The sequence below is a fragment of the Pistacia vera genome, unplaced genomic scaffold (assembly GCF_008641045.1).
Source record: "Pistacia vera cultivar Batoury unplaced genomic scaffold, PisVer_v2 Contig714, whole genome shotgun sequence".
In the NCBI taxonomy this organism is placed as follows: Eukaryota; Viridiplantae; Streptophyta; class Magnoliopsida; order Sapindales; family Anacardiaceae; genus Pistacia; species Pistacia vera.
Window position 1 is genome coordinate 137,751 of NW_022196573.1, and position 26,520 is coordinate 164,270.

Consider the following 26,520-nt stretch of genomic DNA (forward strand, 5'->3'; position numbering starts at 1 on the left):
TTCCATTGTAAGTCTCAAAAAAAATTGTATAAGTTTTGACAATGTGCCAAAAAGGTTTTTTAAGACAAATCAAAATGTACATAAAAACTGCAGAACTTTCACTATCCCAACAAATAGAACAGAAAGCTTTTGTATCTTTGGGACAAAAGAAACAAAATGGGTAAAATAGAAAATATGTAAAAATTAATTTCACCCCTCAATACACTATTTAACCAAGCAATTTCACTCTCGTATAGAAGCAGAAACCAGGCTCAATTCATATACTCCGCGTCATGAGATTCTTATGAAACTGTGTTGGCAATGCAGTCTACCATTCTTGATGTATGCACAGAAAGTTTAAATAATGCTTTTCTTTCCTTTAACTCGAGAATTGTTACTTTTTTCTTTTACTGTTCCACTTGGAGGTTTTGATGGATCTCGTGAATCGCCTGCAGCATGCTTCCTTCGCCTTGGATTGCCCACACTAGCAGAGTCGACCAACGGACCTGACCAAGTTTGGATTGGTTCTTTTGAGTAATTGAGCGAGGTGGTGCTGAATGGAACATCTGGAGGAACAAAGGAAATGTCCATATGACGTGATGATCCCAAGGGAAAGCCAAGTGCTCCGTCCTGATGTGGTGGAGGAAACTTCTCACTCTTGCTCTTTGCATTTGCATGCGTGATCATGCGCCTCCTCTGTTTCAGAAAAAAATACTGGCAAATTAACATATGTGAAAACTTTTGAGGTAGAGATCCGTAATACAATGAAACATGCAACTGGTAAGGAAGAAAACTCCAATCACTCTTAAAGTCGGAAGCCATTAAGAGTGGCAAAGAATGAAGACTAAGCCGCTTTATCAAATGCATGAAAGAATCCAACAAGTTTTTTAAGCTCATTTGAAGTTAACAATCTTTTACCTTTACCAGAAAGCAACAAAAGTTCAAATTTCAATGCCATGATTCTCTGAGTCATTCAGCATTGGCAGCACAAACTGCCGAATATTTTAGCTACTGAAAAGATTACATTCAGCAAGCTTTATGCTTCTCAACAAATAAGATTCACCATTTACCACCCTATCTAATGTAGTAACAACCAGACATCAGCTGAGAAAGACAAGTGGAAGAAAACACAACTGGAACTAGGTTATGATCCAGGACAGGACAGCACACAGCATTTCAAGAAGATACAGTTTCCAGTAACTTTCTGACCAACAACAAGACCTAAACATAGAAGATATTGATTTCTGATAGAAACAACCAACAGGACATACATCAAGATTAGACTGAAGTTCTGCATTAGCCTCTGGAGCAGGGATTGCCCGAACAGCACGATCACGTGTTCTTGTCTTCTTTGCACCATCAACTTGGGCTTTACTGGCAGCTCTTAGTCTGCAAAAGCATAGGAAAGGAACATGTTGATTAAAACTCACACGTGAGAGATAGCTAGCTTGCTGATATTGAGTGTGTCAGTAGAAGCAAGTATAAAATATACAGGGGATATATAGCAATGGTAACACGTCAATGATCAAATCAATCTGTCAAAGAGAATTTCCAAGAACAGAACCTTAATGCACTCCATTGTCTGAAACAAAGATATTGACAAATTGATTGGAGAAGTATGCTAAAATGCCTTTAGAAACTAAGTATAATGCAGAAAATTTGAAGCCAATGCAGTTGCCATAATCAAATGAGTGAAAAACAGCAGCTTAACCTCCAATAGCGCTAATGCACTCCAAATTAAAATTTTCATTGTAAATCTGTTATCAAGGGTTTGGATGATCTAACAAGTTCAAATCACTACACTTTAATCACTATGCACAAATTTCCAGAATAAGACCTTCAAGAAAAAATCAGGCATCAAAGGTAAAGTCAATATTACCTCCTAGCTTCATCATCTCGTCGTTTAGCATCCATCTCCTTACTTGGGGGATATTTAGGGAGACTAGAAGGTTCACAAGCAAAAGGTTCCGTGGTGAAGAACTGCACAAGGGTGACAAAAGTGATCATGGAAAAGTGAACATTTGAAGGCACACTTTTAAAAAGATTTCTTATGAAATGCAAATGCAAACAAGCAGTACACCAGATTATGTGTGTGCCTCATCTCCCCATAATATTTCAAAGATTTTGATAGAATACTGGCATTTTCAATCATATTTGTCAAGTTTCTATATTTGATACAGAAACCTCTGTTTCATGTCAAGCTCGAACTGGAACAAACTAGAACTATTTCTCTCAATTTAATACAGACAAAATAGAGTCAATGAGTGCTAAAACTGCACTGTTACACCTGGAAGGACTCTATGAGTCAGTATGGCTTCTACTCTTACAGGAAAATTAAGTCAGTGACTAGTTTATAATGATCTTTTTTTTATATATATTGGGAAAGTATTCATTGTTTAATAGGATCCCCCTTAACTCCCACCACTGTTCTCTTTTAACAGACGATGAAAGCATTACAGGATCAAATGCCAGATATCCTTAAGTAGACTTGCATGATGCCTTCTCTTGCTCACTTATTACAAATTTCTCATTGCATTCAAGCAGGAGACTCTGTGCATTCACACTGAAATCAATTTTCAGTTGGAAGTGCTTAATTTCAGGTATGATTTTGGGAAGTTCACAAATGCCTACCATACACCTATCATATGTGGAGAACCAATTCAAGTAACATTCAGGCTTATTAAATTCATAGTATAAAAAACTATATGATTCAGTAATGAGTGAAAAAAATTTAAACCAAGAAGCAGAAAAACTGAAGACGGACAATCACAGAATATAAAAACACTTACTTCGCTTCTTAATGCAGCTGTGGCTGTCTGACGTTCCAATGGGTCAATTGCAAGAAGTGTTTCAATCAGAGGCAGTGAGGATGGAGGAAAATCTTTAAATGTCTCTCGTATGCTTCTTTTTTAGGGCTCTCGTGGCTTAAATAAGGTTGCATTTGGCAACTTAGACTTTTTCCAGTAATCATCTGATGGTGAACCACATAGCTTATATATTTTATGTAGCTGCTCTACCTACGCAGCATTTAAGATACTGTAAATAGCAGTGAAAATGGCAAATGTGCTCCCCACAATAAACTTTAACATATTACACATCCAGTAGACTACAGCATAACAAAATCTATTGCAGCTAATAGTTTTCATACAAGCATAATGCTTGCTCCTTGCCTATGTCATTGCCTCATTATAATATCCCTTCAAGTTCTTGGAAATTAAAAATTGTAAGGAGATAGCACTCAAAATATATGCCAAAGGATTTAGACATGAACATTGAACAACATAATACAACTGAAGCAAAGAGTAGATTAAAGCCAAAACTGTAAGTATAGTTACCTCAGTACGACCCGGCATAATGGGCTTCCCAGCCAATAGCTCAGCCAAAATGCAACCAGCACTCCAGAGATCCACACCCACACCATAGTCAGTGGCCCCAAGAAGCAGCTCAGGAGGCCGATACCATAGAGTAACCACTCGACTAGTCATGGGATGCTTATGGTGTGGATCAAAAAAAGATGCCAAACCAAAATCAGCAATTTTAAGTACTCCACCATCATCAATTAGAAGATTTGACCCTTTAATATCCCGATGAAGCACACCGTTGTTGTGACAGTGCTCAAGTCCAGATAGCAGTTGATGCATGTAACATTTAACCTACAATTAAATAAACTTTACATGTCAAATAAAGCGGTGCGGTTCTTTGTACTAGATAACCCACCAAGGAAATGTATGAGGAGATGCATTTTAATTTAAGATTTGACACAAGCTATGGCAAACCTGTGGCTCTGTAAACTTTACTTCTGGGCTCGCTGCAAGTCCAGCCAAATCGTGCTCCATATACTGAAATACCAGGTACAAACTACATGACATCCTTGAAGTCACTAAACCTTCCAACTTTACAACATTTGGATGATCCAATCTCCTCAATATGAGAATCTCTCTAGCCATAAACTTCACACTCTCAGGTTCCAAATTGTCAAAGCGAACTTTCTTTAGTGCAACAATTTTACCCGTTAAAATATCTTTAGCTTTGTACACATTGCTATACGTTCCTTGCCCAATCTACCATCAGGAAGGAGAAATCAACATTTGAAGACACATAAACATTAATAAATCAATAAATTAAAGAAAGGATTGAGAGCCATGTTGTATCATCATAAAACCCCCATCTCAAATGATGTAACCGATCAAATTCTTCAACTAAAAGAAAATTGACCATCATAAAAACATTATCTTTGAAAAAATATCATTGTTACATCATTTGTGATAGAAATTAAAGATGGGAACTTTGCAAAGTATCCATCTCACTTAACATGGCTCGTAAATTTATTCTTTAAACTCAAAACAAATTGACAATTACTCTACTTCCAAAGGACCAAATGACCAACCTTATCGATTTTCTCAAATGAGTCTGCCCTACGTGGAATCCACCCATTTAGTGCCTCTCCACAAACCGCAGTAAGCCATGATGGCCAGCCAGCAGCCACCTGCTCACCTCGCAAATGCTTAGGTGGATTACTCAACCTTGGATTTGGCTTTGACCTTCTCCTCTCCCCCCTTGGTTTTTTGTCCCCATCAACCACTTTCTTCTCCTCCTTCTTCTGGTTGGCCTCATCATTTTGAACCTCTACAACCTCACTATTAATCTTTTTGGCAGCAACAGCACCTTCTTTCCCATTATTATTAGATTCAACATTCAAATTTTGAACCTCCTTAGATTCAGATACGATGCCTGAGGATACCTCTCTCCCCAAAACACACCCCATTTCTGAATCTAATCAAAAACATCATTTCTCACCATGTTCTATGTGGGTTCATCTCTAATCAGCGAGAAATCACTACAAATCAAACAAATTCAAACTATAAGTAACGATACTACACAAAATAAAAATAAAAATAAAAATACACCGAGTCTTTTCACTACGTGATCTTCAAAAAAAAAAAAAAAAAAAAGAAATACTAACAGCTCAGGATAATCAAAACTCACAAAAAAACCAAGATAAATCAATGAAACATACAAATCATAAACCCTATAACGACACACCTGAAGAACCCAGTTGTATCTTGAAAGTCAAAATGATCTTAAAGGCAAAACAAATATAATAATAAAGAACCACAAAAGAATACACTTGTTGAAAGCTAGATATACCAAGAGAGAGAAAAAGTGAAAAGAAGGTGATTGAAAAACAAGTGAAAGAGAGAGAGAGTTTGATTTGATGAATGAATCTGAGAGTTAAAGCTAAGAAAACAGGTTAAAGTGTTTGTTTAGGAAGTGAATATGTTGGTGTTTGAGATAAGAAAATGGAACAAAAATGAAGAGTTGAGAGCAGATCGGTTGCTGTTTTGTTAATGTTACTAAGAACTCTACTTTTCATTGGTCAAACACCTATTTCTTTCTCTCTCCTTCAGCTCAGCTCACCTCTTCAGCCCGCGGGGATTTTACTTCCTCAATTTACGCTCACTTTTTCTTATTTTCACTCTTTAATTTTTCTAGTTTCCAAGTAAAGTTACATACCAAGCTGTATTCGTATTTTGTAAATGAGATGTCCATTCAGTTACCATATATTTATTTATATTAACAAAAATTAAAGTTTAACAACGTTTTTTATTAGTTAAATATGAAGCAATGTTAAGTTTTGATCTAATACTTAACTGTTTTAGTATTATTATAATTCTTGAGTGTAAAAACCGTCAACTGTTTACTCAAAAGTTTTTTCTAACCCTTGTACGGTGAAAAAATGTTTTTGCACCTAACCTCAAATTTGAAAATTAATTAACTCATAAAAAAATATTTTAGAAATACTAAATGTGGGATTTAACTTGAAAAAATGAAAATGATATTTCATTTGAATTAATTATTTGGAAGAGTTTAATAGTGGTGTGAATGAGACATTTGCAAATGAAATGAAGTTAATTGATTAAATCCATTCTTAAAGAAACATAAAAATTAACAGTTATGGAACAACATGTTTACTAAATTTTGTTTTTATATACACTTTGATCTGTATTACCAAACTAAACTTTGTTAAAAAAAAAATAGGAAATAGTTTAATAATAATAAAATATAGGATTAAAGAATTGAAACTACCAAATGATGAGCTATTGGTTCTTTTGTTTGTAAATTATGTCTCTACACTTTAAGCCAATCAAAGTATTCACTCAATAAACTGGGTTTTTTTTTTTCTTTTTCTTTTTTTTACAAGGTATATGAGATAATCAAGTCCACATTGAAACCTGTTTATCTTCAAGATCGTAGAATAATCTACAAATCCAATGAATCAAGATAATTACACAAATATATAAATACCTCTCTTACCTGAATATAACTAACCTAGTGGCTAAAGGGTTTACCCGTCAGACTAGGAGGAAGAGGTAATAACAAGTGATTTTACTCTAGTGAAAACAGATTAGGCACTTCCACTCAAATAAAAAGTGCTTTACTCTAGTGAAAACAAATTCTCCTAAAATTAGTATTTAACATTTTATCGTTTTAGGAAACAAAACTTAGTTTTTTTTTATAACTACGTTTGCTCTTACAAAACCAGATGCCTAAACCATCACAAGAGATAAAATAGCTTTTCTTGATGAAACATTCAACAACAATAATATCCTCCACTCCAGTACTTCTTTCAACAAACAGATCATCTTCAATAACTATGAACAGTATAGCTTGAATATGTCTACAAAGATATATAGATATAGATAATATATATTTTTATTACTAGGTATCGTTGCCATAGTATCCGAAAATATAAATAATTCATATCTTAAAAGAAACAAATAAATAACATGAATCTTAGGATCTATACTCTGCTTATAAATGAAGATTATCAAGTTTTGAAGCTGCTGTTGATACATCTTGTATGGTATCTTTCTTTTCTCTATTGGGTACTGTTGCTTCTTGGACGGAACTTGGCATTTGTCTTTGTGGTGGAGCTGAACAAACTGGTACAACGGTTCGTATTCTTACAGCTGGTGCCATAAAACTGGGATGAACTTGTCTAAGGTTTATTCTTTCAGTGCTGGGTATGGTCGAGCATGAAGAAACTCCGGTTCTCATTCTTGGTGGAGCAGGCATCCGGCTTGCCAAATTTTGTGGAAGGGGCCTCGCTGAAGATATAGGACCCACCGTTCTCATTGCAGTAGTAGCTGCAGCAGATGAAGGTGGTCTGGAACTTCTATGAGAACTTGCTCTTGGGTGATAATGGGTTCTTGGATATGAATGAACTCGTGGATTTTGTAAATGCAGATTGTCAAACCTAAAACCAGAATCCAAGTTCCTATGAGAAGACAATTCAGATTGCCCAGATTGGCTTCCTTCATATTTAACATTTTCAAATTTCCCCTCAAGCTCCACACTAATTTTGCTTTCCAAATCAACAATCTTCTTATTACCATCCTCTTGAGTTGATTGCTCCATTCTAGGTTCAGCATTGGTGCGAACAGAGACAGGGGCATCTGGAACTACAGATGGTGTGAATTTGGAGGATTCTTCTGTTTTCTCCTCCTGTATTTCTTGAATAGTTACCGTGGATCTGTTCCTGATTGGCTCAGGAACTGGCTTACTTGAGAAGCACAGCGATGGACTGGAGGTCGCAACTGTGAGCCTTGGTCCTTCTACAGGTAATGGTTCTTGTTTTCTTGTTGGAATACATAAAGCGTGGTTTGGGCGGAAAATAGACTGCATATAGGGAAGAATCTGAGGACCAAGTGGTGGAGTTGGTGAAACTGGAAGAGCTAACAGGTGGTTTTGAAGCTGTAGCAATTGTTCTTGCTGCCATATCTGACACAAGGTCAGTTCCGGGGAAAAACTAGGGTAGGCCCAACTTTGGCATTGTTGAGGATATAAGCTTGAAGTTGGTGGGGTTAGGCCTCTGCACATAGGAATGAACCTCTGATGTCCATATTGGCAGTCATTTTGCAAGAAGTGCTTCGACTCTGATTGTTGCAAAGAAGAAAGAAAGCGAGCAATGACAACTTGTTCCTGTTCTTCATTGCATTTGGATTCTAACAAGGAAGAAGAAGATGAAGTAGATACAGTTGAGCCACGTTGAGACACTGCAAGAACAGTGAAGAAACATATTAGAATAATTCTGTAAACTAAAATTAAGCAATAAGCAAGAAACACGCTGATTTTGTATAAATCACGATCTGAAATCAAAGAAAATCAGAGGCGGTGACCCGATTATGATCCGGGTACTATTTTAAAAGGCATCAAACAACCCATGCAATTTATATTACATGATGTAATATTATCCTAAGCTATCAAATTGGAAGTCATGCTTTCCCTGTTCCAAAGCAACTAAAGTACTGTGATCATAAAGCTAATGGAGAAAGATGAGATGCATACATCTTTTCAAGGTAGACCAAGCAGCCATAGCAGCATTTTTTTGAGCCTGTTTCTTTGTCCTAGCTGGTTCCCCTGTAAAGCTCATCCCTGCAAGCTCAACTGTGCATGAGAAAACAGGAACATGGCCTGGCCCTGATCGAACAGTGGTATACACTGGAAGATTTAAGCCAGCTTTGTGTGCAGTCTCTTGCAGCAAATTCTTGTAGACTCCAGTTTCATCCTGAGCAGCAAAAAAGTGTCAAAAACACAACCAAATTAAGAGTAAGAGATGGAGACACATGTAAACTTTCCAGATAAGGTAATGAAATTCTAAGAAACAACAATAGAATATATTATGAACGCACCAGAACTCTTGCAGCTAATGCTCTGGAAGGACCTCTATTTGCAAGTGTGCTTAGAGCTACCTCAGCTGCAGCATGTTCAGCCTGTCTCAGAGTAGAGCAAAATGTAGGGCTTTCAAAAGTCTCTCCATTGAAGTTGACAGTTGCTTTGAATCGAGGGGCATGATCTGGTCCTTCTCGGATACATGAATAAGCTGGTAGGTTAAAGCAGCTTCTCTGAGCCAACTCCTGCAATTGGTTTTTATACATACCTATACATACGAAACAAATGTATGTTAGAAACAAAAACATTTTGAGTTTAACAGGGACAGAGGCAAAGGAATAGTCTATCAGCTCAAAAAATTATATTCCACAAGCATCAATTAGCTTATTGACAAAGTCTTTTCCTAATCTGGATCAAACAGCCAGTTCACCAAAATAAAAAAAGGATTACTCACATTGAATACCCTAACCTTCAAGGAAGAAAAATTGAGTAAATTTTTCTTAACTCCGATTTCAAGTGTAGTATCCACAAATGAAAGGAAAAAAAACAATAAAGTAAAAGGAACATTGTCAAAAACCACCCTCATTTCCATTCACAAAATTTTCAGACATATTTTTAGGAATGCAAGTAACCAGCCCTTAAATTCTCCAGTTTGCTTCTCATAAATCAAAGTGGGTAACATTAAAGACCAGCTGAAGTTTATGCCTAAAAAAAGTATCAAATCAAAATAGTTCCTAAAAGTTCACGCAACAGAGTTATCAAGAAGCTACCAAAAATAAAACAAAATACCATTTTTGATCCACAATAAATAAAGATTCTCGCTAATCTCTTCCCTTTTCCTACATTTTCTCAGCAACCAAACATACGCAAGATTTAACAAACCAACAATATCCAAAAACCCACCTCGATCACACCCTTCACAAACCCAGAACACAACAAAGCTATCATCATTTCACTTCAATACCAGTCATGGCAATAGATTAACTCAAAATCCATCAACAAACAAAGGAAAAAAATTAACCCGGAAACAAAAAAGCATTAAACGATCTGGGAGTGAACCCAGAAAAGAAAAACAAAACAGTAACTGACCTACTGAGCACACGGGGCTGTCTGATTTCGCAAAGCCGCAAGATTTTACCGAGAAAGGGACGGAAAAGTAGCGAGAAAGTGAGGTAGAACCAGTGTATAGCAAGAGAAGTAAAGTGGGATTTTCATTTTTTTTGACGCCAGTTGAGTGAGTGCTGACAAGATACGAAATTTACGATGAAAAAAACAGCTGAGTAGTGTTTAATGTGTGTTATGTGGTACATTTTTCTTCTCATTTTTCACACGTTTGTGCGTTTGTCTATTGGGTAGTTGTTAAGGAGTGTTTGGTTGGGCCATTTTTTCTTGCTTTTAAATGCTTTTTTTTTAATGCAATATTTCACAATCTTTTTCTAGTCAAAGATGAAAGTGTTCTTTGGATGAGAGACTATAATGCCACCTAGTCTGAAGAGTTTGAGTCGGGTTGTTTATAGGAGTGGTCATTGAAGTTTTTATCCCGCTGATAGTTTTAACCTCCAAAATTAGAGTTCTTATCCGATCGATAGTTTCAGTCTTCAAAGTCTTGAAGAATTAGCTGAGATACGCGTAAATTGATTTAATTCGAACACCTTTGGTCAGTAGTAAAAAAAAAAAAAAAAAAAAGACTATAATGCCAACTAGGATTGGTGGATATGATAAAATAATGTTTTATATTATATTGTAGTTTATAATTGTAGTGTAGCATGTAAAATTCTAACCATGACTTAAAGGTTTGCTTTTTACTTAATTGTACTCATCCATTAACATGTTTTCATTGTTTTTATAGTTTAATTTATGCATCAAATTTTTATATGTTCTTGCGTGAAAGAATTGAGAATTAGTCAATACTTATCTAAGAAAAGGTAATAGTTTTTTTTTTTTTTTTTTTTTTGACTACAGGTGTTCAAGCTGGTTTACGCGTATCTCAACCAATTCTTCAGGATCCTGAAACTATTGATTGAATAAAAACTCTAATAGCTATCTTTATTAGATAATGTCATTAGTTTTTCAATTTAAATCTAAATATGACTTAATTTAAATCATTTATATGTATTATTATAGTGTATATTGTGAATCAAAGTAGATAAATGATATAAAAGGACGTATATAAAGTTAATTGAGTTAGGTCGATATGCTGAATTAAACACAAATATTGAGTTATATAAAATCTATATTATGTTCAATGAATCCACTCATTAATGTTAGGTCAAGGTTTAATAAATGATGATTTTATGATATATTTCTTAATTTAGTATGCATGACATTTTAATCAAACAGCTTCATTTAAGAGACTTTTTTTTTTTCCATACTTTTAAAACTTAAAAAAGAATAAGGTTTTACCTAAGCAAAAAGATCAATGCTAGTGATGCAAATAATAAATGCCACAGTAATTGCTAGTTAGTTCCTAGTTGGGCGTTCAGATTTATGTCATGAAAATGAATACTCTAAGTCCAATCTGGTTGAGCAACTCCACCTCTGAGTCTCTGACCAACATGAATAATTTATCTTTTAAGTTCTGTCAATGTTGACCAAAACACCAGAAAATTATGTTTCAGCAACCTAACATTTGATTTCTTGAGGGTTATGTGGCTTGAAAAAAAATGACTTCTCTTCACCAATAATCATTACAAGAGCAGTTTCCATCAACAAAATGGTGGAAACGATTAGCATCTCTTACAATAATTTCTCTTTGAACTAACTTTGATATATATTTGGTCACATTGTGACAGTCTCCACATACACGAAGGTTCTTTGTGATCCTAATCAAGCTTCCAACTGGTGTGCTTAAGAGTCCAAATGCAATGGCTAATCTCTCACTATGCATCCATAGTAACTTAATCGTCATTGGCTTGTCCACATTGCGGAGAACACAGCTAGTGTCAGGCACATAGCCTAATGCCTCTACTTGTAATCTCAAATTCTCCAAGAACTTGTGAATTTCTGCCCATTTTGGATGTGAATCATCTCCTGCAAAAAAAGAGTGGACTTGGTTTTCTACTTCAATCAAACTATATCCTGGTGTTTTTCTAATTCCTCGATTCATCATTAAGGCCCGGATGTAGTTTACTGCATCCCACCTTTTTGCCTCGGCATATATGTTTGATAACATAATGTAAGTGCCAGGATTCATTGCATCCAAGTAGAGTAGTTTATCCGCAGTTTTCATTCCCATATTGATGTTTTTGTGAGTTCGACATCCACTCAAAAATGCTTCAAAAACAGCACTGCTAGGGGTAAAAGGCATTTGGTTGATCAATGCCTCAGCCTCTTCAAGACGTCCTGCTCGACTAAGAAGATCCACAAGGCAAGCATAATGCTTATCCGTAGACCTAATTTTATGGTCTCTTTCCATGCTGTAAAACAATGCCATCCCTTCTTTCACAAGCCCTGAGTGACTACATGCAGTCAGAAGGGAAATAAAGGTGGTTTCATTTGGCCTGACTCCCTCTTCTATCATTATTCCATAAAGGCTGAGAGCTTGATGTCCATGACCATGCATGCCATAACCTGTTATCATGGAGTTACATAAAATAACATCTAAAGGTACAAATCCATTGTTAAATACCCGCTCAGCAGAGTTTATCTTTCCACATTTGGCATACATATCAATCAAGGCTGTCATGTTAACTGCATCAAAAGCAAAGCCTTGCCGCATTAATTGTGCGTGGACACTTTTTCCTTTCTTCAAAGAGCCCAAGTGAGCAGAAGATTGTACTAAACTAACAAGAGTGACTAGATTAGCAGCAACTCCCTCTTCTTGCATCTGACTAAATAATTTCAGGGCATCCTCTGCATGTCCATTCTGTGCTAACCCTACAAGCATAGCAGTCCAGGTAATTACATTCCTCTCTTTCATTCCGTGAAAGACAAATTTCGCCTGCTTTAAGGCACCACATTTTGAATACAAATCCACCATTGAAGTGCACAAAATGGGGTTCAACTCAAGGCCTCTTCTGAAACTACAACCATGAAGAATTTTCCCACTTTCCAAATCAGCTATTTGAGCACAGCCATGAAGGAGGCTGACTATGGTTCCCGAATCAAAACCACCTCCACTTTCTACTAATCTACAAAATAACTTAAAAGATTCATGCACTGAACTATTTTGAACATATCCTGAGATAATTGCATTCCATGAAACCAAACTTTTTGTAGGCATGCCATCAAAAATAGAACGAGCATGTATAATTTCACCCATCTTACTATACATATCAACCAAAGAGGTTAACACCAAAACATCATCACCCATTCCTAATCCAAGTACACAACCATGTACACATTTTCCAAACTCAATATTTCTCATACGTCCACATGCTTGAATCAAACTAACCATAGTAACAGGGCTAGGTGTAATTCTACATTTGCGCATACTAAAAAACATACCTAAGGCCTTGTCATATTGACATGCCTTCACATACCCACCAATCATTGAATTCCAACAAACAACATCCTTCTCAAGCATTCCATTAAAAACCCTTCTGGCTTCATCAATATCACCAAATTTCACCAAGAAATTAATCATTGAACTCCCTAGAAACCGATCATCATTTATTCCTTTATCAAAAGCTAACCTAATTATCTCCCTACCCATCTCATAATCTCCCAATCCCGTGCATGCTTTAAGCACAAAATTACAGGTGTAACTATCAATATCCAAATCAAAACAACACATTGATCGAAACAGATCAAGGGTATCCTTGTATTTCTCATTTTGCACATACCCATTAACCATGGCATTACAAAGAATAATTGTTGGTTGAGGAATTTCATCAAACACGTAACGAGCATAACTTAAAAGGCCGAACTGTGTGTACAGCTTTACAAGTTTAGTCACCAAAAAGTGGTCAGTGGATACGGCATTAGTGATGATTTGGGCATGGATAGACTTGACCCAGTTAAGGGTTTTTGAAGATTGTTGCAAGAGTGATGAGAATTTGTGAATAATTGATGATGCTTGGTTAAAATGGACATCTTGGAATGTAGCAGTAGTGTAAGTTAATGAGAAAATAAGCTTCAAGGGGAGCTTGGCAATATAATGATTTATATGCAGATATAGTGAAGAAGACATAAAAGAAGATTAAAAGGGTTTTGGCTTAAAGAGTTAAAGCCACTGGTTACGGGTAGCAATTTAACAAATAGATTTTACTACCATGCTCACATTTCTGAAAAGCTGAAAACTTGTATATGTGTAGCTCTAGCTTCTTTGCTATGTGTCTTGAAGACTTTTGATTCGCAATATAAAAATCGTTTTAAGAGTTATATAAAATGAATCTTTTACTGACGGTTATTTAAAAAAGAACAAAAATGACATAGTTGATGCTCTCAAATGAAAGAGTCACAAATTTCTTTTACTTCTCATTACATGTCTCAGGAACGAAGGACACAGTAGATTTTTTAACATCAAACAAGAAACGATTATTGGCTTGCTGAAATGCCCCCAGGAGGTTTGGTCCTAATTGTTCAGTAGGTTGGAAAATCAAACACAAGAGACCGTCAATGGATTCAAAGACAGAATTAGAACCCACAGCAAGATCACCTCCTTGGAAATGGATTGTCATTGATGGGATCTTAACATCAATATTGCCAGCTGAAGAAGCAGCTTTAAAGCAAAGGTCATAAGGTGTTTCCTTTCCTTCTATAGGATGCCAAGCATATCTGAAAAAATTCCTGATCATCTGGGTTCTCAAAACGCTATATGCATCAGGAACGAGAAGAGTTGGCCCCACTCCTGAATCAATGGCAAATCCACCCGAACCATCATTTTTCAGCTTAAACAATCCTGGATTAATGTCAAGTCTCTTCTCATCAACACTAATTCCTGTCACATTCACATAATATCTTGACATATTAGGCATGAGGCTTATTGTTTGTACTTTTCGTTTATCGTCTCCGGTAATCTGTGCATCAGGGCCAAATCTCAGGAAAGTGCTGCTTCCATTAGGAAAAGTCCATGAAGGCAGGCAATAAGAGAATCGAAGGTCGGTTACAGTCTCTAGTTGCTTCAGGATTGATCGTTGCCCTGCCCCTAGACCAAACACGCCTGATATCACATTTTCGCTTCCTATGTATCCACCAAAAATTATGTTCTGACTTTCATATGCACAACCAAATGCTAGAGTTGGAAATGTTATGCCTGTGCTGTTACCTCCGTTGAAAGTGAAACTGTCTGTTCCGAGCACCCCCTTAAGTAAACCACCATCCCTGTACATCCAGTTATATGAGCATAAGTTTCTGAAACAAGATTTGTCGAAACAAAGAGGGTCATTACAACTCGACGCATGATAACTTTTGGACTGTTGGGCGGAAAAGCTTCCTCCCTTCACTGGAAAGCAACTTTTGCATCCTTCACACTGAAGCCATGTATCATAAACACCAGTGTCCACAACCAAGTAAGGTGAGAACTTTGATGAACCGATGGACATCTTTGTTAAGTAAAGAATAGCAAGAGGAGAAGAAGAAATTGGAGGTTTTAATGTTTCAGGCTCACGGTTGAGTGTGTTTTGGGAGGACTTGGCAACAGATGCGGATGCCAGATGAAATGTTCGAGCTCGAGAGAGATCTACAATTCTCTGATGTATCTCTTCTATGGTAAGATTCTTTGGGAACAAAACTGAATCAACTGAGGTTCTTGGAACGAGCTCAATTCTAAGGCCATAGATTGTTTTAATGGACATGGAAAGAAAGTAAATGAAAAGGGCCACTGCAGCCACATATAATTTATCAAAGGTTTTCATCATATCCATTGTAACCATCTTTATGAAAAGATATATTATTGTTTATATACATAGAGAGAGAGAGAGAGAGAGAGAGAGAGATGAAGTACAAACCCATTTCATTTATGGTGGTGCAGTAATTCATTGTGAATGTTCTTTATTAAGAAGAAAATCCAGAAAGTCTTTCTGACTTGGTAAGTATGAAATGTTTGAGCCATTACAGCTACCTATACCAAAAATAGATAATAATAAAGCGACTTCCACCTGAATTTAGTTAATGTAGTATTGCATTAATTATATACCAATGTTTAATTGAAGAATTGTATGTTTTCAATTCATTGATTTATCACTAAGGAGTTACACCCTTTATATAGGGAGTATACGATCTCTTAAGTCCCCTAATTATGTCAATTGTGGATTACACAATATTTTGTCTGACATAATTAGGAGATTATATAATCTCTAGAATATTCTGAGATCGTATACCTGACATAACTAAAAGATTACATAATATTTACCTGATTACAAAAGATTTACACAATATTATGAAAATCTTAACACTATCCCTCAAGTTGGTGCGTAGATGTCACACATGCCCAACTTGTCTAACACTTGTGAGAAAATACGTTTGGAGACAACATTGGTAAGAATATCGGCCAATTGATCATCTGATCGAATCTTGGGTAGTTCAATAATCTTTTCATCCAGTTTTTCTTTGATGAAAAATCTATTTACTTCAACGTGCTTCGTACGATCATGTTGAACTGGATTGTGAGCAATGTCACATGCTGCTTTATTGTCACAATATAACTGGATTGGTTGATTAGGTTGATAAACCAAATCTTGTAGTAGAAATCTTAGCCACAAAGCTTCACAAATCCCAAGGGCCATTCCCCTAAATTCTGCTTCACCGCTCGAGCATGCCACAACATTCTGTTTCTTGCTTCTCCACGTGACTAGATTACCTCCTACAAAAGTGAAATAACCAGAAGTAGATCACTTGTCATCGACTGCTCCAGCCCAATCAACATTAGTATATGCATGCACATTTTGGTAGTTCTTATTTTTAGAAAATAAGATTCCCTTTCCAGGAGCATGTTTTAAATATCTCAGGCTACGCATAACTGCGTTCATATGCTGCTCTGTAGGATTATGCATGAATTGGCTGACTATACTCAATGCATAAGCAAGATCTGGCCTAGTGTGAGACAAATACATCAATCTTCCCATAAGTCTCTGGTATCTCCCTTTGTCAATTGGTACTTAATCAGTCTCGACTCCTAATTTCAAGCCTTCTTTGATTGGTGTATCAGTTGGTTGACATGCTGACATACCCATTTCCAGCAGCACATCTAAGGCATACTTTCTTTGTGATAGAAAGATACCTCTGTTAGATCGAGACACTTCAATTCCGAGAACATATTTCAAAGAACCTAGGTCCTTCACCTTAAATTCTTCTGATAAGTACTTTTGTAGTGCCGTCCTTTCTTCTGGATCATTTCCTGTAACCACCATATCATCTACATATGTAATAAGTGCAGTGATATTTCCTTGCTGTTTTTTAAGGAATAGTGTGTGATCTGAATTGCTCTGATGGTAGCCAAAAAACTTTATAGCTTTGGTGAACCTCCCAAACCATGTCCTTGGAGATTGTTTTAACCCATATAATGACTTCTTTAACTTATATATCTTTTGGCTATGTTTCCCTGGTAAAATACACCCTGGTGGAGGATCTATATAGATTTCTTCAGACAATTCTTCATGTAAGAAAGCAATCTTCACATCGAACTGCTGTAATGGCCAATCTAGGTTTGCAGCTAAAGATAATAAGACATGTACCGTGTTGATTTTAGCTACGGGTGCAAATGTCTCTATATAGTCAATCCCATGGGTTTGGGTGTACCTTTTTGCTACTAGTAGGTAGCGTGCCGAATGCTCCAAATTAATAACCTTACTAACCTAACTACTAAATTGCATATAGGGTGAGCAAGGGTCAATCCCACAGGGAATGCTTCACTTAAATCCTATATTCTGACCAATAACCACAACGAAAACAACAGAAAAATAAAATAAAATAAAATAAAATCCTAAACAGTAAACATGACAACAGAATAATGAAAGGGGTTGTAGACAATGCAATCTAAAGTGAAACGAATAAATCTCCAATGGTAGAAAATATCATATTAAAAACAACCAGTTCTTGGTTCAAGATTCACCTAAACATGCATTGGACATGAACTAAGCGTAATATTATTCTATCTCGTTATTATGGAATTATTGACCCTAGGAAACAACAAGCTCTGTTACCTGAATTTTCCCTTAATTGTCACTATTGAAATAAGCTCTTCAATTAGATCCTAACCCTTGAACAACCTAGAATAAGCTCTCTAAGTTTAATTCAATGGCAGCCTTAAGAATTAGGAAAATAGATCAATCCAAGCAACAATCACGCAAGATCGGATTATTAAACTTTAGGTTTTGTTATTCAAGGTGACAGATTGAGAACTTGTCCATAATCATCTATCATAATGTGTTACTCATTGAATAGAAAGATGACAATTACATATCACAATTCCTAATTCTAACAGATAAAATTCCGATTAAACAATTTAGCAGGCCATTACTAAATCATCCAAACAAAAATCATAAACAATTAAAACAGAATAACATAAACAATTCCAATAAGAACGATATTAAGAACAATGTTACTGAAGTTAAGTTACACCAATGACATGAATTCAGGCTTCAAAATCCCCTTGAACTGAAGAAGAAAGATCAGCCGCCCATATTGACGTAGAAAGTAAAAAACAAAAAAAAAACATCCACTGCCGTTCTCTCCCCCCGTTTAACCTAACAACTCATAAATAAATAACTTGTTTTTCCTCAATTCTTCCCCAAGAAAAACGAAAATTACTTTCCTAGACCTTTCCTAAATGATAGACTTCCAAACCTAGCAATTCCTTATCAGATATGGAAAATAGAATTCGTAATCCAGATTGCACCAGGATTCTCACAATGTAAAATAATTTTTTGGGCTTAGTCACTTCATAAAAGTTGTAGTCCTGGATGTGTAGATGAATTTGGGCTTTTGAATCACTTGCTTTTGATATCTGAAGCTCCAGTTAGGCCCATTCGAAGACTCAATACTCAACCAAGAAATCCTTCCGCGAATAGGATTCCAGGTCCGGTTTTGTAACAACTATTGAGGGCCCAAACGAACTCGGATTCTCACCCATAATACCTTCCTGGAAGGCTTGATTCGTCTACTTTACTTTTTCTGAAGAAACTTTTGCAATCGAGAAATCTGACTCCATGAAAAACCTAAAAAACTCAGCACTGGTCATAATAACAAAAAATCTGGAATTTCCTAATCTTTTCTCAATTATTTCATAAAGTCTATCCAAATATGCCAAACTTACAAAATAAACTCTAATCAACTCAACTAGGCATAAAATATAATAAAAAACATACTATGGAAGGAATAGAAAAATATATAAATTACACTCTTATCACTAGTCTTGCTTTGAATCTCTCAATTGTACCATTAGCTTTATACTTCAAAGTGTAAACCCATTGACATCCTTTAGTCTTCTTTCCGGGTGGACGATCAACAAGTTCCCAAGTCTCATTCTTTTGTAATGATTTCATTTCCTCATTCATAGCAGCTTTCCTTTTTGGATTAGATAAGGCTTCCTACACACTGTTAGGAATAGATACAGTAGATAATTGATTCACAAATGACATATTCGATTCTGATAGATGATGGTTAGACACATAATGACTCATGGGGTATTTGACTTTACTAGATAGCTCTGCTTCGTATGTTTGTTTGGGAATACCTCTAGTACTACATGGTGGTAACTGTTTCCTAATTGGGTCAGATCAAAATCAGGAACATTCTCAACAAATGATGGTTGTGACATACCATGAATAAAAGACTCAAATTGAGAAGCTTCTACGGACGGGTTTGATACCAACTCCACATTTTCATCATCCATTTCATCTTCTTGTCGAACAATAGGTCTAGTTTGTTACTCATGGTCTCCCACATCTTGAACAGCATAGTCAAGAGTCTGAATTTCTTCTTGACAGTACTTCCCTATGAAGTTCAGACTTAGAAGGAAAATACATCAACTCTTCATGGAAAACAACATCCATCATTACAAATGTTTGTTGAGTTGGAGGATGATAACATCGATACCCCTTTTGATGAACATCATATGCAACGAAAACACATTTCAATGCACGAGGGGACAACTTGTTGCGTTGATGTTTATGGAGGTAAACAAATGCAATACATCCAAAAACATGAGGCGATAGGTTTGGGACCATTGGAGCATTCACTGCTTTACCAAGAGCCTGAAAAGGTGTCTCGAACCGAAGAGAACTAGAGGTTACCCGATTGATTAGGTAGGTTGCAAAAGTAAGTGCTTCTCCCCAAAAGGATAATGACATGTGAGCCTCTATTAATGAGGCATGAACGAACTCCAATAAGTGCCGATTTTTTCGCTCAACAATACCATTTTGTTGGGGTGTGTAGGGACAAGTAGTCTGATGAATGATACCATGTGTTGAAAAGTACTGTTGAAGATCTGAACGTTGATATTCTCCTCCATTGTCACTTCGAAGGACCTGAACTCATGTATTATACTGCGTACGAACCATTTTGTGAAATCTCTGAAAGAGTAAATTAACCTCCCCTCTAGATTTCATTAGACATACCCAAGTCATTCTTGTACAGTCATCGATAAAAGTAACAAACCAACGAGATCCACCTAAAGTAGTAACTTGTAATCACCCCCAGACATCTAAATGTATAAGCATAAAAGGACTTGGACTTTTGTTGAATGTTGTTGGAAGTGGGACTCGATGGCTTTTTGATAGTTCACAAATATCACAGTGGAAGTTATTAATATCATTTTTTTCAAATAAACTTGGAAAAAGTTTCTTTAAGTAACCAAACGAAGCATGTCCGAGGCGCCGATGCCATAACCAGATGTCATATTTTTATTTATCCCTTTTTGAGTAATCTACTGTCAAAGCCTGCTTTAACACGATAGAATTTTGTGACTCTAAATCCAAGTAATACAACTGCCCCCTTTTAACACCATAATAAATCGTCTGCTTTGTTTGAATGCTTTTAAACTCACAAAAGTCAGGCCAAAAAATCACCATACAAGATAAAGCTTTGGTTATTTTGGAGACTGACAATAAGTTATAGTTTAGGGATGAAACAACTAACATAGCATCTAAGTGTAAAATATTTTTGAGGGTTAATGATCCTTCCCCAATGACTCGCGTGGACTCACCATTGGCAGTAGAAACAAATTTTTGTGGGGATGTTTTAAAGTTATAAACTTGCCTAGAATCGAATGTCATATGATCGGTAGGACCAGAATCAATTATCCATGTACTATTAGAAGCAGATGTACACATATGTAAAGACTTACCATCATTTCCAGCAGTAGCTACAAATTAATGAAGAAGTCTGTTTGGCATCTTCTTTCTTTTTCACAACAACAGCAATAGAACTTCTCTTGTTGTTGTTGTTGAGCTTGCTAGGCTTCACCTGTACATGCTGACTCTCATTCTGACCTCCCATAGCTGAAGTTTCAGTGAAATTTGGAACCGGGTTCTTGCAAAGAATTTCTCTAAACTTTTTTTTTTTTTTTTTTTTACTTTGACTATTTTAAACCTTTTTTTTTAACTCTTCCTTTTTAGGATTAAAGAAGCAAAAAAACAAACGAACAAGAAAAAAAAAATGAAACAAAAATGAACAAGGGAGTTTGAAACACAAACTTTTTCCTTTGGACTAAATCGGTTTCTAATGCAAAAAAGGAGACACTGGCAGCAGCAAATTAGTGGCAGATCGGAGTCTTTAGTGGCAGATCAATCACGACAGCAACAGTTCAGTGGCATATCAGAGTCGTCGACAGCAGGCGGAGATGGTGGTAGCCTATTGATTTATCGTTGTCGGTGTGATGGATTTTGGCGATTGGTTCTCAGAGACGAACAATTTTCGACGTTTTTCGGCCTTGATTTTGGGATGTTTGTTTGAAGGTGTGGGTTTAAGATTCGTTTGCTTGCGTTGATTGGGATACTTGGTGATGTGAGTTGCTCGGCAATGTGAAGTTGTTTGGGATTTTGGGTTGATGTTGATTGGGATTTTGGGTAGTGGTGGTTCGACCTTTTTTCTTTTCTTTTCTTTTCTTTTTTTTTTTTTTTTTGGTCTCTTCTTTTTCATCGGCTTGGTGCTGACTTGGTTTGGAGCTTTGGATTTTTCTAGGTATGGTTTTGGCAGCGGCCAAAGTTGGTGGAGTTTTGGATTTTTTTGGGTATTTTGGTTGTTGGCAGCGGCCAAAGTTGGTGATTGAGTTGTTCGATTTGATTGGATTTGGTAATCTGATATGGTGAATTGGTTGGATGGCTTGGATAGTTAGCTGGAGTTGATTTCAAATTGGGATAACGTGGTGGTATTGAGATGGAAATGATAGTGATGTTTTTATGGTTGTTTGGTTGGTGTTGTTTTCTCCTTTTCGGATTAAGGACGACAGGGTGAATTGATACTTGCCAGTGAATTTTCTGGCAGTTGCTTTAGGATGACCAATTTTTTAGATCAGAAAGTGGCTCTGATACTATGTTTAATTGAAGATTGTATGTTTTCAATTCATTGATTTATCACTAAGGAGTTACACCCTTTATACAGGGAGTATATGATCTCCTAAATCCCCTAATTATGTCAATTGTGGATTATACAATATTTTGTCTGACATAATTAGGAGATTACATAATCTCTAGAATATTCTGAGATCGTATACCTGACATAACTAAAAGATTACATAATATTTACCTGATTACAAAAGATTTACACAATATTATGAAAATCTTAACAACTAATAGAAGATATTGCATTCATTATCTCTAATATATGAACCTGCAGTATAGAAAATTATTGTATATAGAGCATTTTTTGCAGCGTTCGTCCAAGCCTTTGATGATTAAAAATCTAAAGAAATTGAAAGTCTTTTGCTTTCTAGTACTACCAAGACAACTTTCTTTTATTAAATTTAGGTAGTTAAATTATATTACCTTATGATGGTTCTTGATCATGCCAATTGTCATGCTTGCCAACATTACACAAAGGGGGCGTTTGGATCATATAATGTTTTATTATAGGGGTATATTATATTAACGGAAATAAAGATCATCTTGAAAATTATTGGGAATGTTTAGAAAATGTGTTTGGTTGGTTTGAATAAATTGGTGGATAATATGTTTGGTTGAGAGGATAAATAGGTGAGTATATTATATAGATTACTAAATTGCTCTCATTTTTAAATACTAATATAATAGTATTTATTATTATTTTTTTTAACCCTCTACATTTGAAATTTTGCTAAACCACCCCAGCCATATAAAACTTTAATTTTTAGCAAAATCACTCCCACCCCACCCTAAGCCATTGTCGGCAGCCAGCCACCACTACTGGCCGTCGTCGGTAGTCAACAAAATGGTGCACGACTAGCCATATATGGCCAGCTGTGCGCCGGCAAAGCCAGAAATGGCCATGGATCATAAATCCATGGCTGGAAAACGGCCAGATCTATGGCCGTTTCATGGCTAAAGATGTGGTCATGAAATAGCCACACATTTGGCCGTGCCATTTCATGGCCAATGATCTGGCCTTTTCACGACCATAAACGCTAGATCTAGCCATTTTCGACCATATATTTGTGATCTATGATCGGAAAAGGCCTTACCAGCACACAACCGACTAGATCCCGCCGATCGTGCACCATTATGAGGATTGACACCGGCGGCTGGTGGTGGTCTTGGGTGGCTGTGGGTATTTTGTTAACTTTTAAACTTTTTGTGGTTGGGGTGTTTTAGTAATTTCTCAAATGTAAGGGGGTTGGGTTACTGTTATTTGGTAGACATTTGAGGGCAACTATGTCCAAAATGGTTTTTAATTAAGGGCAAAATGGGAAGAAAAATCATATCACCCCAGTAATGTTTTAATAACACCCCCTAACAAGGTAATAAGATTGCCCTCTACATTACCAACAGTAAACACTATTTGTAATAAAAGATTACCATAATATTACCTCGTTATCCTATTTACCCCCGATCCAAACGGCCCCAAAAAGGTAAGAAAGTTTTACTTTTTGTTTCTGTGACGAGTTTAGTTTTCTTTTAAGAATTATTTTTAATTAAATGAACAATCACAGTGAACAGAATTTCGAGAAACCTTCAAACATGAATTTATTAATTGATACGACAATTGTCTGGAGCAAAAGACATTGCCCCAGCTGTAAAATTAAACAAGAATCGATAATCAGCTCGCTAAAATGCCCTTAGCAGGTTAGGTCAGGGTTCCCTCATGGGTATTATAATCATGCACAAAATATCTGAAAACATTCTGTTGACTTCACAAGAAAGTTGGCTTCTTGAAAATGATATGTTATGGATGGCTAGGTACGGTTTCCTGGTGGTGGTTTAGTATAACAAAGGTCATATACGTGTCTGCCTTGCAGTAGACGCCAACCAAAATGTTGGTGAAAATATTGACCATTTCTTCTCTCAGAATCCTATAAACAGGTTCAACAAGAGTGGAGACGGGACTTTTAGAATCGATAGCAAATCCAAATGTATGATTAGGCTTCAATTGGAACAACCTGGATCTATGTTAAGCCTCTTTCCTTGAAAACTAATGCCCAACAAGTTCACATAGTAATGGAATTCACCTGGCACCAATCTTATACTCTGTACTGTTCTGGAAAGTTCTCCTCTAAAGTTTGCTTCATCACCGAAACATAAGAATGTGTGTGTTCCATTTGATGCGTACCATGATGGAAGCATAAGAGAAGCGCATTTTGGTATGTGCCCTTAGTTGCATCAGGATGGATCGTGGTGCTGCAACTAAACCAAATATTCCTGCTATCACATTGTCTAGTCGGCGATTAAGTCCAAATGACGCATTCAGATTATCAAAACCAATTCCAAATACAAGAGGGGAACCTTTGGGTGGTTTGGTGACTTCCTGAGAACTTAAATATGTCTAATGAAAGTCGACCTTTACTGCTAAAGCCATACTATTTATTCTCATAGTGACAGGACCTTTGCTGGCATATATTAGGAACACAAAGTGGGTGTGTACAGGGCAAGGGATGAAATGTTGAGGACACATAATAATTAAAATCTCCCCCTTTACAAGAAAGCAATTTATTCATCTTTTAGCTTCAACCCATGTTAAATCGCTGCCTCCATCCATCAACAGGCAAGATTTTATGGCCCTATGGTGAAGTTAGCCCCTTTAAAATGAAATGTTATGGATGGTAAGGGGTAGTTTCTGCCTTAAGGAGGATGAATATAGCAAAGCTTAACACGATAATTTCGCATCAGTTGCCAGCCATAACATCGTCGAAAATGTTGAACCAATTCTTCCTTCAGAATCCTACATGCAGGTTCAGCCAGGTAAGTTTGAGGACTTCCAGAATCTAGAGCAAACCCGCTTGTGCCATTCAGATACAACCGAAAAACTCCTGGATTTATGTTAAGTCTTCTTCCTTCAACACTAATCCCCAACATATTCATATAGTATAGAGCTGATCTGCCTTGCACCATCCTTGTACTCTCTACCCTTCTTGAAAGATCTCTAAAGTTTGCATTGTTACCAAAATGTATGAATGTGTATATTCTGTTTGGTTCTTTCCAAGATGGTAGGCAGTAGAAAAACCACATTCCAGTATGTTGCCTTAGTCACCTCACAATGGATTGTGGTCCATTGCCTAAACCAAATATTCCTGCTATGACATTGTTAGGTCCAATGTCATCTCCAAATGAAGTATTTCAATTATCAAAACCGCATCCAAATACGATAGGGAACTTTCAGAGGTTCTAGTGCCACCTGAGAATATAAATGTGTCTTGTGAAAGCCAACCTCTAGGGCTACACTAGGGATAATTCACATCATAATGACAAATCCCCTGCCGACATATTCTTGGAACGCAAAATGGGTGATCACAAGACAAAGGACGGAATGTTGAGGATTCTTGATACTTGAAATTGCCTTCCCTTAATGGAAAGCAATTTACACATCTATCACATTGAACCCATGTTAAATCACTACCTGTATCCACCATCAAGTGAGGAGAGTATGGTCGTGAGCCAATGAGAACTTAAGATATATAGTAGTTATGGATAGTCCGTAGAAGAGAAGGTTGCACCAAATTAAGGCCAAGCTTCATTGACGCATGTGTTGCATTGATTTGAGTTACAGAACCATTGTCTTATGATTGAATATAAAATCATTCTTGGATATTAGATTCAACAACAACATCACATGTTTGTATGTCTTTACAAGTACTTTAGAATAGTTCTATTGTGGCAAAGGGTGAGATCATTTTAAGGATGACACATGAGGCACAAGTTACAGCCGAGGCCACGGGGACTTGCCCAATAAGACTACCTTCAAGTAATGTTTTAAGTTTGTTTAAAGTATTGTATTTTGAGAAATCCACTAGAAACATCATTTCTATTTTTGTTTTGTGTAAAGTAGGTTACCATGTACTGTTTAATGAATATTTAATACATTTTGGAAATGTTTTAGTTCGTAAAGCTGTAAATACAAATGGTTTGTATGTCTTAGAACTGAATGATTATAGATCAATCAACTCCATTACCAATAAAAGAACTTGATCTGAAACTAATACTAAAATTCTATGACATCATAGATTGGGTCATATAGGAGAAGGAAGATTAGTACAGCTTAAAGAAAGTGGGATCATAGACTCATTGGGTTCTGAACCCTATCCAACCTATGAATCATGTCTCCAAGGAAAGATGACCAAGTCTTCTTTTAAGAATAAAGGAGAGCGAGCTAAATAACTTATAGAACTGATAAATACAGATGTATATGGACCATTCAATACTTTGGTCCGGGGAGGATTTGAATACTTTATTACATTTACTGATGATATATCACGGTATGGGTATTTGTATTTAATGAAATACAAATATGAATCATTTGAAAAGTTCAGAGAATTCAAGAATGAAGTAAAAAAACAGATTGGAAAAAGTATTAAAGCACTAC

General features: G+C 36.3%; 4 protein-coding genes across 4 annotated transcripts; all 4 read right to left on the bottom strand.

Annotated features, from left to right (window-relative positions):
• Nucleotides 1-24: 24 nt before the first annotated feature.
• On the bottom strand, nucleotides 25-5,404 carry LOC116114591 (probable serine/threonine-protein kinase At1g54610). The gene is given in 8 exon segments (XM_031400732.1): nucleotides 25-675; nucleotides 1,251-1,368; nucleotides 1,859-1,959; nucleotides 2,769-2,996; nucleotides 3,315-3,632; nucleotides 3,756-4,040; nucleotides 4,367-4,816; nucleotides 5,186-5,404. Coding segments are annotated over 7 exon segments (1,767 nt in total). The 5' UTR covers nucleotides 4,745-4,816; nucleotides 5,186-5,404; the 3' UTR covers nucleotides 25-336.
• Nucleotides 5,405-6,677: 1,273 nt separating this feature from the next.
• LOC116114593 (double-stranded RNA-binding protein 2-like) lies at nucleotides 6,678-9,989 on the bottom strand. The gene is made up of 4 exons (XM_031400733.1): nucleotides 9,742-9,989; nucleotides 8,673-8,920; nucleotides 8,329-8,548; nucleotides 6,678-8,036 (listed from the first exon to the last, which is right to left on the bottom strand). Exons 2-4 carry the CDS (start codon nucleotides 8,916-8,918, stop codon nucleotides 6,793-6,795), a joined length of 1,710 nt encoding a protein of 569 aa, XP_031256593.1. The 5' UTR covers nucleotides 8,919-8,920; nucleotides 9,742-9,989; the 3' UTR covers nucleotides 6,678-6,792.
• A 1,337-nt stretch (nucleotides 9,990-11,326) lies between these two features.
• Nucleotides 11,327-13,832, bottom strand: LOC116114598 (pentatricopeptide repeat-containing protein At3g12770-like). The gene has a single exon (XM_031400737.1). The coding sequence runs from the start codon at nucleotides 13,781-13,783 to the stop codon at nucleotides 11,327-11,329; it is 2,457 nt and encodes an 818-aa protein (XP_031256597.1). The 5' UTR covers nucleotides 13,784-13,832.
• Nucleotides 13,833-14,063: 231 nt separating this feature from the next.
• Nucleotides 14,064-15,467, bottom strand: LOC116114583 (aspartic proteinase nepenthesin-1-like). Its single transcript, XM_031400726.1, has one exon. It carries the CDS (start codon nucleotides 15,465-15,467, stop codon nucleotides 14,064-14,066), a length of 1,404 nt encoding a protein of 467 aa, XP_031256586.1.
• Between the last annotated feature and the right edge of the window lie 11,053 nt (nucleotides 15,468-26,520).

What these genes read in the sequence shown, in the direction of transcription:
- LOC116114593 (XM_031400733.1), bottom strand. Translation starts at nt 8,918, where the DNA reads ATGTATAAAAACCAATTGCAGGAGTTGGCTCAGAGAAGCTGCTTTAAC. An exon ending in CATTAGCTGCAAGAGTTCTG is followed by an intron (nt 8,549 to 8,672) that starts GTGCGTTCATAA and finishes TTTGCTGCTCAG; the next exon opens with GATGAAACTGGAGTCTACAA. An exon ending in TTGGTCTACCTTGAAAAGAT is followed by an intron (nt 8,037 to 8,328) that starts GTATGCATCTCA and finishes CTGTTCTTGCAG; the next exon opens with TGTCTCAACGTGGCTCAACT.
- LOC116114598 (XM_031400737.1), bottom strand. Translation starts at nt 13,783, where the DNA reads ATGTCTTCTTCACTATATCTGCATATAAATCATTATATTGCCAAGCTC.
- LOC116114583 (XM_031400726.1), bottom strand. Translation starts at nt 15,467, where the DNA reads ATGGTTACAATGGATATGATGAAAACCTTTGATAAATTATATGTGGCT.